We start from the raw sequence: 13,482 nt of genomic DNA, 5'->3' as shown, positions 1-13,482 counted from the left end.
AGTCAATAATTTCAGATATGCAGATGATACCATCCTAATGGCAGAAATCGAAAAAGAACGAGAAAGCCTCTTGATGAAGGTGAAAAAGAAGCGTGAAAAAGCTGGCTTAAAACTCAACATTCAGAAAATGAAGATCATGGCATCCAGTCCCATCACTTCCTGGCATAGAGATGGGGGAAAAGTGGAGGCAGTGAAAGACTTTATTTTCTTGGGCTCCAAAATCACTGAGGACGGTGACGGCAGCCATGAAATTAAAAGACGCTTGCTTCTTGGAAGAAAAGTTGTGACAAATGAACAGCATATTAAAAAGCAAAGACACCACTTTGCTGACAAAGGTCCGTTTACAATGCTATGGTTTTTCCAGTAGTCATGTACGGATATAGACGGTTGGATCATAAAGAAGGCTGATCTCCTAGGAGATCAAACCAGTCAATCCTAAAGGAAATCAACCCTGAATAGTCATTGGAAGGACTGATGCTGAAACTCCAATACTTTAGCCACCTGATGCGAAGAACTGACTCACTGGAAAAGACCCTGATTCTGGGAAAGACTGAGGACAGGAGCAGAAGGGGGTGACAGAGGATGAGATGGTTGGATGGCATCACTGACTCAATGCACATGAGTTTGGGCAAACTCCAAGACAGTGAAGAACAGGGGAGCCTGGCATGCTACAGTCCATGGGGTCACAAAGTCGGACACAACTGAGCGAGTGAACAGCAGCAGCTACCAGATAACTCACTGGCACTCTCTGGAGTCTCAGGAACTGTCAATGACCAGAGGAGTTTAAGGGGACAAAGCAACTAAACAGCATGTGGGATCCTGCACTGGACCCCGAAACAGAAGAAGGATGTTAGTGGGAAAACCATGTCCAGTTACCAGGGTTGCCCTTGTTAATACCTTGGTCCTAACAACTGCACCATGGTTACATACAATGCTGATTCAGAGGAAGCTGGGGGAATCATATATGGGAACTTTACTGTATAACTATTTCAAGTTAAAAAAAAAACTTTTTCCAAAGGAACAAGAGTGTTCTGTCTCATAAACCACATATCACTGAAAAATAGTGTTTTACCACCAATCCTCTAACCTTAAGAGATAAACATAACACAAATTTGATATGTATTGTGTATAATTAACTTAATATATGGGCTTCCTTGGGGGGTCAGATGGGTAAAGGATTTGTCTGCAATGTGGGAGAGCAGAGTTCAATCCCTGGGTTGGGAAGATCCCCTGGAGAAGGGAAGGACTACCCACTCCAGGATTCTTGCCTGGAGAATCCCATGGACGGAGGAGCCTAGCAAGCAACAGTCCATGGGGTCACAATGAGTCAAGCTCGGCTGAGTGACTAACACTTTCAGTTTCACTTTTTCAACTTCATACACAGGGAAAGCCCAAAGCCGTCCTCACCGAGGCCCTTCCTGCTGACAGGAAGATCATCCAGATTGCCCTGCGCTCACAGGGAGCAATGCGAGGCATCCCAAGGATGCTGATTCCTTATATGCATCCACGAACTGAGAGAGTGGGGAGGAGGTGACAGTCATTAATGCCGCAAGTATGTTCTGAGTGCCCATCCCTGCCAGGCACCGTTCTGGGCCCTGGGAAAACAACCACAAACAAACCGGACAATGTTACCGGCTGTCATGGAGTTTACGTGCAAGAAGGAGAGACAATAAGCAAACCAAAGTCCTTTCACACGCACACACACAAAACTCAATCATGGTAGACGCCACGAAGCCAAATGACCAATGCAGAATGATAAAGACGTCTCGGAAGAAGTGGTATTTGAGCCAGGACCTGATCTTTCTCCAATCCCCCGTTTCCTCATCTAGAAAGTGGAGCTAAAAATATTCACTCCTGTGGACTGTTGTCAGGAATTAAATAAGATAATGATGGCAAAGGCTTTAGCAAAGTTCCTACTGAGTGAGTGCCTAGAGACAGTAATTGGTGACAAAAATCACTTACCCACACTATTACAGTGAAAGCACTTTCTCAACTGACTTTAAATTCTGTGTTGACATTTGCTCCACGTGTCTATGAGTGGACTGCTGATCACAGAACAGTTCCTTCCCTTCCCCTGGGCAGCAACAATGAATAATGAATATACTTGGAAAAGAACAGAGCAGGAAACACAAGCTCAATGCAGAGTTGGAGGAAGTGAAGGGACGCACCCAGGCCCCTCTGGCGGTCCCTCCCCTGTGCCTGATGAGAGTCACTGGGCTGAACCCAAGGGGAAAAGGACTACCTTTCCGTGAGGGGTTTCTGCAGACTGGTGTCTGTCACTGCAGCGAGACAGAAGGCAATCCAGGCCATTGAGAACAGAGGGAGGCCTGCCCTGGGGAGGGGATGGAGGTGCTGGGGCGTTGTCACATTGGCCCCAGGCCAGAAGTATAACATATTCCCTCCCAAAAAACAGGCCTTAGCAAGATGGCGTCCCAATTCCAGGATCCACAAAAACAGAAAAAGCTATTGAAATAATTTAGAAAATTAATCATAAAACAAGACTGTGTAGGCTAAATCAGGTTTAGACCAAAGTGCTCTCTACATTGCACCACTGGACATTTCAAAATAACCTCTGACACAAACACACACACACACACACACACACACAGATGCCATGAATAAAATAAAGCCAAGTTTAATATCAAATTCCACTTACTAAATACTCAAGTCACTTAACATTATTTCAAACTTCTGGTACTCACGTGTGCAAGTGCATCAAACATATTAAGACAGGTTTAAATTCTGTGTATGAAAAACCATCGCCAGTCATTTGCTTCATGTTACTTATCAAGTCCACCTGAAAGCGGAGGAAGTCAAGTCTTTCCTAAAAGAAAGGAAAAAGCCTCCATCTGCCCCAGACTCCATGAGTCAGGGTCAGCGCCAGCACAGCGCTCCCCGGGGCCCCCAGAGCTACCCACCCGAGAGCCTACTGCCTGGATCCTCCACTAGCATCCTAAGCCAACTCAGTTCACCACAGTGGCCCTTTACTCCGACCTGCTGAGCCCACATCCTAACCTAGGAAAAGTCATGCCTCCACTTAACAGGGCCCCAAGCCACTCAGTCATCTGGCTCTTCCCCCCTCTACGCCCTACTGACTGGTCTTCAAGATGTTTCTTGCAAATTCAAAACACAGGATATAAAACAGTTATACATTATGTTCCTACACAATCAGGGAAAAAAAAAAAAGACTGGATTCAAATGCACCTGAACTTTGGATCATCTCTGGATCATGAAATTACGATCAATTTTCGATTTGATTTCTTGGGTACACTTTTCGCACACGTTTTTCATAAGCACACAGTATTTTCACAATCAAAACAATACTGTGAAAGTTTTTTCAGGGTCCTGTTCATAAGTTTCGATCTCATGCCCTTTCCTATTACTCAGAACTCCAGCCTCATCCAGGGTCCCAGCCCTCTCAGTCTCACTCCAGTTCCCTGAAAGTCTGCCTGCTCCACAGAGAGCTGAGGCCTCGGGGCCTTGCAGCCCAGAATGCGGCAGCGAAGCCAGTGGGATAATAGTGCCTAAAAGGCGCTGAGCACTGCCCTTGGGAAATAGTCAACCAATGCTCACTGTTGCTGGAGCTGGTCCCAGTAGTATTTCTCTACACTGCTACTGGACGAAACTTCTGAAAAGCCATCAGCAGCTCTCAGCGCCTAAAAAGAGCAACCAATATTTACAGAGCCCTTACTCTGAGGCCTGATACTGTTAGCAAGGGTTACTTCACTCAAAAACCATCTCAGCCCCACAAGGGGGCTCCTGCGACAATCTCCACCTTACAGGTGAAAAAACGGAAGCACAGAACACCTGAGTAGAGCACGGAGACCCAGAGCGAGGAAGTGGGAGAACTGGGGTTCAACCCCAGCCCAGCCCAGCCTTCCTGTCCAACGGAACCTTCCACAAGGACAGACATGCCCTGTTCCACATGTAGGTACTGAGCACTTGAAATGTGACTTGTACAGCCAAGAAACTACATTTTACATCTTATTTAATGTTAATCTAAGTAGCTGCATGCAGCCAAGGGCTGAGACGCTAGCCAGCACAAGACAGGACTATAAAAACCCCAACTCCCAAGCTGAACAAAGAAATGTCCTCAGAACACCCTGCCTACCAACCTCTCAACCAATCCTCACCAAATCTCCAGTTTGTCTAAGATCCCCAGTAACTGTATTTGGTGCCATCTGCCAGGCATCCCCGCCTGTCCTCATCTGAGTCTTCTGTACTATGGAGGGGGAAACCCATTCTCCACCATGACCGAGCTGTGTGACCTCAGGCAGGCTCTCTGAGCCTTGCTCCTCCTCTGCAGAATGGAGGGACTGTGCTGCCTTTCAAAGGGCATCAGTCAAGTACTTCACAGACCCCCTCTAAATGGTGGTCGCTGACACCCCGTCTTCATGGCTCAACTGAGTCTCCACCTGCTCATCGAAGGGACCCTAGGAAGCTACGAGACCTCTGCCTCCAGCCTTCAGAACCCCGAGGTCCCCTGACAACCACAGGCAGATTCTGTTGCTGCCAGTGTGCGTGGCTGTGGCCCTGACTTCTCCGCCAGCAGCCCAGCCATCCCCCGAGGCCAAGAGCTCTGTCATCAGCGAGCCCAGGACGACAAGTGCCCGGGGAGAGGGCCCGGGGAGAGGGCTCGGGGCGGGGCGGGCGGGGGGTGGAGAGGCGGAGCCAGCTCAGCCCGCTTGATTACCTGGGGGGGGGGGGGAGGGCGTTCCATTTCCCCTCTGTCAAATGGGGGTGAAAAGCCTCTGTCAGTGAGTTGGTGGGAGGGGGAAAGAAGTCCCCAAGGTGAAGAAGCGAGCACATGCCTGATGCAAGGTGAGGCAGCGGCTCAATGGACACGGCCACCGGAGCCTGGTGCCGAAACAGATCGCAGAGGCCGCCGCAGACCCATCTTCCCCGCCACGCCCGCTCTCCAACGGGAAGACTTCAGCAGAGCCTAAGGACATCAACCCCAGTCAAACAACCAGGGGCATTTTTTTCTTTTCCTTTTAACTTGACAGACTGGACAGCAAATTCTAGAGGCTACTCGGGAAGAGAGGCTGAGAACCGTCATGGAGAGAAGGTATGGGGTGGACCTGCCTTTTCAGACGAAAAAGCGCATTACAAAGCTGACATCTGGCCTGCGGCCAGCACTCAACAAAAAAATTTGGGCGGGGGGGGGGGGGAACATTTTTAAAATACAAGTTATTGCGTAAAGGTACGATTGTGAAGTTCTAAAAGTAAGAGTAATAACAGCAGCCATGGCACCCGACTCCCGTACTCTTGCCTGGAAAATCCCATGGACTGAGGAGCCCGGTGGGCGGCAGTCCAAGGGGTCTCAAAGAGTCAGACGCGACTGACTTCACTTTCACTTTTCACTTTCATGCATTGGAGAAAGAAATGGCACCCCACTCCAGTGTTCTTGCCTGGAGAATCCCAGGGACGGGGGAGCCTGGTGGGCTGCAGTCCATGGGGTCTCAAAGAGTCAGACACGACTGAGTGACTTCACTTTCCCTTTTCACTTTCATGCATTGGAGAAGAAAATGGCAACCCACTCCAGTGTTCTTGCCTGGAGAATCCCAGGGACAGGGGAGCCTGTTGGGTTGCCGTCTATGGGGTTGCAGAGAGTCGGACAGGACTGACGCGACTTAGCAGCAGCAGCAGTCTTCACAGCGCCCATGCTATATGCCAGGCACCACGTGAGGAGCTTTGCCCCATGCATGTGTCTCTTCTGAACCTCATGAGTGTTCTTCACACTGCCAACTGCAACTCATCAGTAGTAGATCTTAAAGTGGATTTACTACACCTAAAAATAGACATTTGGGGGGATTTCCCTAGTGGTCCAGTAGTTGAGACTCTGGGCTTCCATTGCTAGGGCTGTGGGTGCGATCCCTGGTCAGGGACCTAGGATCCCACATGTCCCAAGATGTGGCCAAGAAATTAATTTTTTTTTTAATTTTAAGAGAAAATTTTAAAATGAGACAGAATAGAATAGGATAAAATTGAAACTATGAGTGAATGGCATGTAACACTTCATAAATCTTTTACATATCTACAGGGCTTCCATTTTAAATGTGTTTCTTATTGTGAGTAATAGTAAAAAGTACTTGGAAAAGACCTTGTCTCACAAAATATTTTATAAGGTATATATAATTATCATCACCATTTTGCAGATGTAAAAATTGGGGCTTAGGACAGTTAAGTCTCTTGTTCAAAGGTACCCAGTTGGTAAATGACAGCTAAGACTGGAACCCAGGCCATCTGCCCTCAGACTCCGAAAATGTAACCCCAGTAGATCAACCAGATAGGATGGATGACCCTGAAGAATCACCTAGTGTTTCCAGGAAAAAACAAGCAACTGAAACTGACAGGAAATGGACAAATTCGTTCTCAAATTATTATTTTGCTGGCTCTTCAGAAGGTTAAAAAAAAAATCTATCTTTAAGACTGTAGAAATGAAACCAGTGAAAAAAGAAAAGATGAGGCATCAGACCAGGGGAAGAAATCACCAAGAAAAAGGCAGCAACAGTACATAAATAGTAAGCTTTTGCCCACAAAAATTATGAATGAATGAAGTATCTGCTGACATTTCATTCGTGTTATAAAGCATAGCTGTGACTGTCTAGGAAACTGACTTTTGGACAAGCTAACTATCTTCCTCAGTCTGGAAAATGGCATGATAATCACAGCCTCTACCTGCTAATATTATGAGAAAGATTAAATGAGGTTCTGCACCACTGGTCCAGAGAAAACTCTCAATAAAGGGAGGGGCTGTTAGTGATGGAACGTAATGGCTTTTTCAAACTTCAAACTACTACTTCTGCCACATAACCAAAAGCCACAAGGTAGTGCTGGGGTTCAGGGTGGGCCACCCCAAAATTCACCTCCATGGCATATTGATTGTTTTAAATTAAAGTTACTTAAGAAACGGTCAATCTATGAGGGACACTCTGGCCCTCCTCTCTGTCTCCCTGAAAGCAGGACACCAATCTCCACGTGAAAGGCAGACCCCCTGCCTGTGGAGGTGGAAGGACCTCCCCCTGTTGCCAAAGACGGGGATTCCGGGCCTTGTTCTTCTTCAATGTGCTACCCCAAGGGGCTTCCCTGGGGGCTCAGTCAATATAGGAGGCGCGGGTCCAATGACTGGGTCAGGAAGATCCCCCGGAGAAGGAAATGGCAATCCACTTCAGTATTCTTGCCCAGGAAACCCCATGGACAAAGGGCCCTGCTGCTGCTACTGCTAAGTCGCTTCAATCGTGTCCGACTCTGTGCAACCCCATAGATGGCAGCCCACCATGCTACCCCATCCCTGCGATTCTCCACAAAGCGCCCTGGTGGGCTACAATCCATGGGGTCACAAAGAGCCGGATGCCACTTAGCAACGAAACAATCACCCCAAGCTCAAACCCTGTTTAGATTCCTCACTAATTGGGCACACAAAACCTAAGGTTCTTTGACCTGTCAATTCCTTACAAGTTTGTTTCTTTTCCGCCTGTTAACCTTCTGTCAATTTCATTATTAGACCAGCCACAAGAACTCACCAAGAGGGAGAGGAAGAAGTTTCCTCCTCCTGGACAATTAGTAAAAAGGAACACATCACGTTTTGTCCTTAAGCACTGGGTACCTCCACAGAGGACTGGTGACCACACAGGCTCCTGGCTTAGAGTCAGTATCTCACCCCCTTGCCCCATCCTTCAACAGGATGCAACCCAACCGCCTTATCACCCCAGGCCTCTCCTTCCTACTGGCAGCTTCCTGTTTGCCTGCCTTCAGGGCTTGTACCCTTATTTGCAAAAGCCAAGACAGGGAACAACTTAAGGGTCCATCAACAGATGAATGGATAAAGAAGACAGGACCGACACACACACATAAATATAAATATGTGAATATTACCCAGCCATGAAAAAGAAGAAGGAAATCCTACCATCTGTAGCAACATAGATGAATCTTGAGGGCATTATGCCAAGTGAAAGGAGTCAGAGAAAGAGAACTACTGTACAGATAGCCCTTACATGTGGAATCAAAAAAAAAAAAAAAACCAGCAACAAACAACTAGGTCAAAGGAATTCGATTTGTGGTTATCCCATGGACACAGGAGCCTGGTAGGCTGCAGTCAATGGGGTCACTGGGAGTTGGACACGACTGAGCGACTTCACGTTCACTTTTCACTTTCATGCACTGGAGAAGGAAATGGCAACCCACTCCAGTGTTCTTGCCTGGAGAGTCCCGGGGACCGGGGAGCCTGGTGGGCTGCCTTCTCTGGGGTCGCACAGGGTCAGACATGACTGACGCGACTTAGCAGCAGCAGCAGCAGAGGCAAGGGGGACTGGATGATGGGCGTCAAAAGTCACACACTTTCAGTTATAAGATAAATAAGTCCTGGGGATATAATGTACAACATGATGACCACAGTTAATACCTCTGGAAGGTATTTGAAGGCTGTTTTGAGCGTAAATCCTAAGAGTTTTCACCACAAGGGAAAAAACATTTTTTTCTTTTTTTTTTTTTTGGAACAATATGAGATGATGGATGTTAACTAACCTTATTGTGGTAATTATTTCACAACGTATGCAAGTCATTAGGCCGTATATCTGACACTTACAAATATGTCAATCATATCTCAATCAAACCGGGGGAAAATTCTTTTCACAAGTTCTTTCAAACCTCCTGGACAACGAGCTAAAAATTCTTTCTGTGGCGCCAATGACTTCTTGGATAACTCTTTAAAATTACATAAACAAGTTTTGAATTATTAATTATAAAACTACCAAGAGCAAAGTAAAAACTCAAACAGTAAAAGGAAAAAAACGTCTTCTATCCCGGCCTAATACACTCTTCATCAGCCCTCCTCCCCAGAGTTAGCTGTCAGGCTTCTTGTGAATCACTCTATACAGATACGGCCGTGTGTGTGCATTTTTAACATTTTTAACATTCACACAACTCTACAACAGTGTATGCATCTGTGAGTATCTTGCTTTTCTTACTTAATTCTCTATCTTGGAACTCTTTTTAAGATAAAGATCCTAAGAGTCTTTTGTAAGTATTGTACTCTGCCAAATGACTTGGCCACAATTTTAAAATTCCCCCATTACTGTACATTTAGGTCATTTATGATTTTTTTGTTGTTGTTATACAAAGAATGATGCAGAAGTGTCCCTATACATACATCTTGGTAGACAGGAATACAATCTATAAAATAAAATCTTAGAAATGAAATTTCTCAACCAAAGAGTTTATAAATTTCGTATCTTGACAGCTACTGTCAAATTTCCCAACATGGAAGTTTCAAAGGTGTTGACCCTTTATGATCCCATCACCAACACTAGAAGTTCAGCTAATATTCACCAATCTCATTGGTGAAAAATGGTTTCTTACAAATTATAACCTGCAACTCTTTCCTTATGAGTTAAGCCAAGCATTTCTGGTTGGCCATTAGTATACCTCTTTCCACTTCACTGCCAACTTCCGGAACACTTTCTCTCCTTGAAATTGCTCTTTGGAAGGTTATCAAAACTTGTCTCCAAGACCAAAGACGTACTGCATCAGCAGAGCACCATCTTGGCAATACCTGCTGCTGCTGCTGCTGCTAAGTCGTGCCAAGTCTCGTCAGTTGTGTCCGACTCTGTGTGACCCCATAGACGGAAGCCCACCAGGCTCCTCTGTCCCTGGGATTCTCCAGGCAAGAACACTGGAGTGGGTTGCCATTTCCTTCTCCAATGCGTGAAAGTGAAGTCACTCAGTCGTGTCCGACTCTTAGCGACCCCATGGACTGTAGCCTATGAGGCTCCTCCGTCCACAGGATTTCCCAGGCAAGAGTGCTGGAGGGGGGTGCCATTGCCTTCTCCCTTGGCAATACCAGACACCAGCAACCACTGCCTCTTCCAGGAGCCCCCCTCCCTTCCCTTCACGACCACGAGTGCTCGTTCTCCTCCACGCCTGCAGGGCAATCATCTCCCTGGAAACCTACAGAGAAGCATATCCCAGCGCCCAGCCTGATTCCCTCTTCTTCTGATGGGAAACAGTCTTCTGTTTTAATCTACTGTATATCTGTGCTCTATACAGAAAAATAAGGTTTCTAGGAATTTCCCTGGTGGTCCTGTGGCTAGGATTCCACACTCCCAGTGCAGGGGGCCTTGGTCCGATCTCTGGGTCAGGGTATCAGGATACTAGATCCCACAAATTAGATCCTACATGCCAAAACTAAGACCCAGCACAGCCAAATAAATAAATAAACAAAATGTTTTTTAAAAAACAAATTTCTCCTCCTGAGAAATCACCTCACTGTAACATTCTTAAACTGTCATCCATGTGCTAAAAATCTCCAAATGCCAATCCTCAGATCACCTGAGACTCGTGTTTTCTTCCAGTCTTCTCAACACCAGCAAAGAAATGGATGTCCTTCCAACACTTCAGACAGTGAACCTCATCAACACTTGGGGAAGCACTCATTCTAGTGGGACACTGTGCTTGTATTTGACATTTACTGCATCTCCTGAAACTCACCAACCCAAGAGAACACACCTTCCCCAAACCTCTCCCACGTTCTTAAGCATCAAACCTCAGTTAGTGACTATTCTTCCCGTCTCCCCACCTTCCCACCCAATGAACTGCCAATTCCTGTCAATTCTGCCAGCAAACTGTCTCCATGGATCTTTCCAGCCTTCCCATCCCCACCTGTAGCCAGATTTCTGCTTCCTTGTGCTCAGTCACTCAGTCGTGTCTGAATTATAGCCCGCCAGGCTCCTCATGGGATTTCCCAGGCAAGAATACCAGAGTGGGTTGCCATTTCCTTCTCCAGGGTATCTTCCTGACCGAGGGATCAAACACAGGTCTCCAGCATTGGCAGGCACTTAATAAATGCTTTCTAGTTACTCAATACAATCTTGTAGCATGTGCTCCAAAGCTTCTTTAGTTCAAAGAAGGAAAAGAACTTTCATATGTTGTACATGTAAATCCAAAATAAAGAACAATCTTTTAAAAACATCTAAATGGGGCCCATTTGTTTTGTAGGACTGAATACACATAGAAATGTATATATCTGACTTACCCAAAAGTCAAACTTCTTCCCTAAAAAGCTTTAGAAATAACTTAAAAATCACAAGAGCATTGGTTTCCAAAAGCTACAAATCAGAATAACAACTCCCTATCTGCCAACAGAAAAACAGATTCAGGTGAATCAAAGAAGGTTCCAGCAATCTCTTGATTTTATAATCCTCTGATGCCTCAATCAGCTGTCAGAACTAACAAACAATGACCTTCAAAGTCAACACAAGAAAAGTAGCAAAGGCCATATGGTAAGTTAAATGTTCAACTTGCTTGAGAAGCCAATAAAAACAAATGGTCTTGTGTGAACTGCTCCTATCAACTTGGAAGGACATATCCCGTTTAGATCCACTTCATTCTTTAAAGTTAAACCAATTTAAAAAGTAACTATTCTAAAGCCAGTGATTATAGTCACTAAAAAGGAAGAACAGATTATTCTTCAGAGAATGCAGAGTCAAAACATTCTGAAAAGCATCACTTAGTAGAAACATTCAAGATTAAATTATAACCACCTCCCTATTAACATCAGCATATTGCAAACACGTGTACTTAAGGGTCCTTGAATTTTTTTCTCCCAGGAAGCAAAACTTAAAGTTTTCCCATCCACTCTTTAACCTGAAGTTAAGGACGGCGAAACTACGGATCAGAAGAAGCCAAGGTTCACGTTCGGTGAATCATAATCATCTCTTATTAAGAAATTAAAAAGTTACACCGATAATAGTGAGAGAACTTCTGAGTTGGCACAATTGAGGGGACTCTGCCTCACAGCTCTGGTGCCCCGTACTCACGCTCGTGAATTTACACCTTGAGAAAAGTGATCCCTTGATGCTTTTTAAACGGGGAGGGAGCAAACTGCCTCAAATTATCGGGACCGGGAAGAGTTGACAGGAATCTTCTCCATGGCGCCTTAAACTCTTTACCCCCCGAGTCTCCTCCCGAGCAGCGTAAAAGCGAGAGCAAAGCTTGAAGTTGCCCCAGGCCCCCAGAGGCCACCACCGGGCCCGGAGCGCCGGGGACCGGCTCTGGACCCCAAGTCCAGGACGGCTCTGGAGGGGAGCTGGACACCAGCTCCCTCCGGGTGGGGAAGAGCGCGGGGGCCACCTGCGCCCCAACCCCTGTACTCACCTGCGATTCATGGGCCGGACCCTCACGGCCACCTTGACAGAGGCCATCGCTCATCCCGGCCCGGCCCGCGTGCGCCCGCCGCAGCCCGCGACTCCCGAGACACTGCCCGCGGCTCCCGCCCCCTTGCCCGGCCCCCTTGCCCGGCCCCCGCCCCTGCGCTCGGGCCGGACTCCGCGGCAGCGGCTGCCCTCCGGCCCCGCCTCTGAGCATGCCCAGAGCGGCTCCGGCCCGCGTGATCCGCGCTCCGCGCTTCGGCGGCGCCCGGGAGGCGCGCAGGGGCGGAGCCAGGGTGCCCGGGAGCCGGTTCCGAGGCCAAGAAATCAGGTAGTTCGAGCCTCAGGGCCGCTGGGGACGGGGCGATTTCAAGAAAGCCTGAAACCCAACCTCATTCCTTGAAAAAACTGGGAGGAGGCAGAAGAAGAGGAGCAATTTAGGGCCAGCTAAAGAACCACAATCCTGAGGTCAAATTACCAAAAACAGTTTTTCAGCCCTAACCAAGGACCTGGCTTTAGGACACCGGGAAGGAGTTAACTCATCCAATTTAAAACCTGAGCCAGAGATTATCACAGCTTGATAGTGGGCCACTCCTCAGGTCCTCTCTACTACTCTGAAGCTGTCTGAGCTGTTCTGGACCCCTCAACTCAGGGATCCGAAGAAGTGAAAATAAAAAGGGTACGGCAAGAATGGCTCTATTGTCTGAAATCAGATCTTAATTGGACTTTTTTTGCACTTATGTTACAGTTTGGGCTTCTCAGGTGACTGAGTGGTAAAGAATCTCCCTGCAGTGCAGGAGACAGGGGTTCCATCCCTGGATCGGGAAGATTCTCTAGAGAAAGAAATGGCAACTCGCTCCAGTATTCTTGCCTGGAGAATTCCAAGGACAGAGGAACCGGTGGGCTACAGTCCATGAGGTCCCAAAGCGTCCAACAGGACTTAGCGACTGAGCGGGCCCTCTGCTCAGATGGAACGTTACAGTTCCAACGACTCTCTCCTGGGGCTTAGGGTCTCGGAGAAGTGAAGTCCAAGGTCCTATCCCTGGCTCCCGTCTGCTCCCCTCTACCGAAGAATGCACGTTCATTCATTCAGTCATTCCGTCCCTCAAGCATGCACTCTTTGGGGCATTGGTTCACACACACCCAGGGGCCCACCTATGAGCCACAGGCCACATTAACCAAGACATCAATTCTGCCTTCCTCCGCTGCCCCACTCTGGGCCACTCAGCCCACCCATCCCAGCCCCACGACCCCACCCTTCCTGCCTCCGGTCTCACAGCTGAAAGGGCGTGGGGGCAGGTAGGAAAATCCACACAAGGCAGTGCCCATACTCAAT

The 13,482-nt window shown here is 47.4% G+C and overlaps 1 protein-coding gene across 2 annotated transcripts in view; it reads right to left on the bottom strand.

Annotated features, from left to right (window-relative positions):
- KIF16B (kinesin family member 16B) overlaps window positions 1-12,286 on the bottom strand; it is a 289,681-nt gene extending 277,395 nt beyond the window's left edge. The window contains exon 1 of one of the 2 annotated variants that reach the window (XM_040248276.1): window positions 12,154-12,286. In XM_040248276.1, coding sequence (XP_040104210.1) covers window positions 12,154-12,200 — 47 coding nt within the window. In that variant the 5' untranslated portion in view covers window positions 12,201-12,286. The remainder of the gene's footprint in view (window positions 1-12,153) is intronic. The other variant, XM_040248274.1, reaches the window with a different exon arrangement.
- Window positions 12,287-13,482: the final 1,196 nt, after the last annotated feature.

The sequence above is a fragment of the Oryx dammah genome, unplaced genomic scaffold, assembly GCF_014754425.2.
Source record: "Oryx dammah isolate SB20612 unplaced genomic scaffold, SCBI_Odam_1.1 HiC_scaffold_10, whole genome shotgun sequence".
NCBI classification, from domain to species: Eukaryota; Metazoa; Chordata; class Mammalia; order Artiodactyla; family Bovidae; genus Oryx; species Oryx dammah.
The sequence above is the reverse complement of the archived record's forward strand: the minus strand, read 5'-3'. Positions and strand labels throughout refer to the sequence as shown.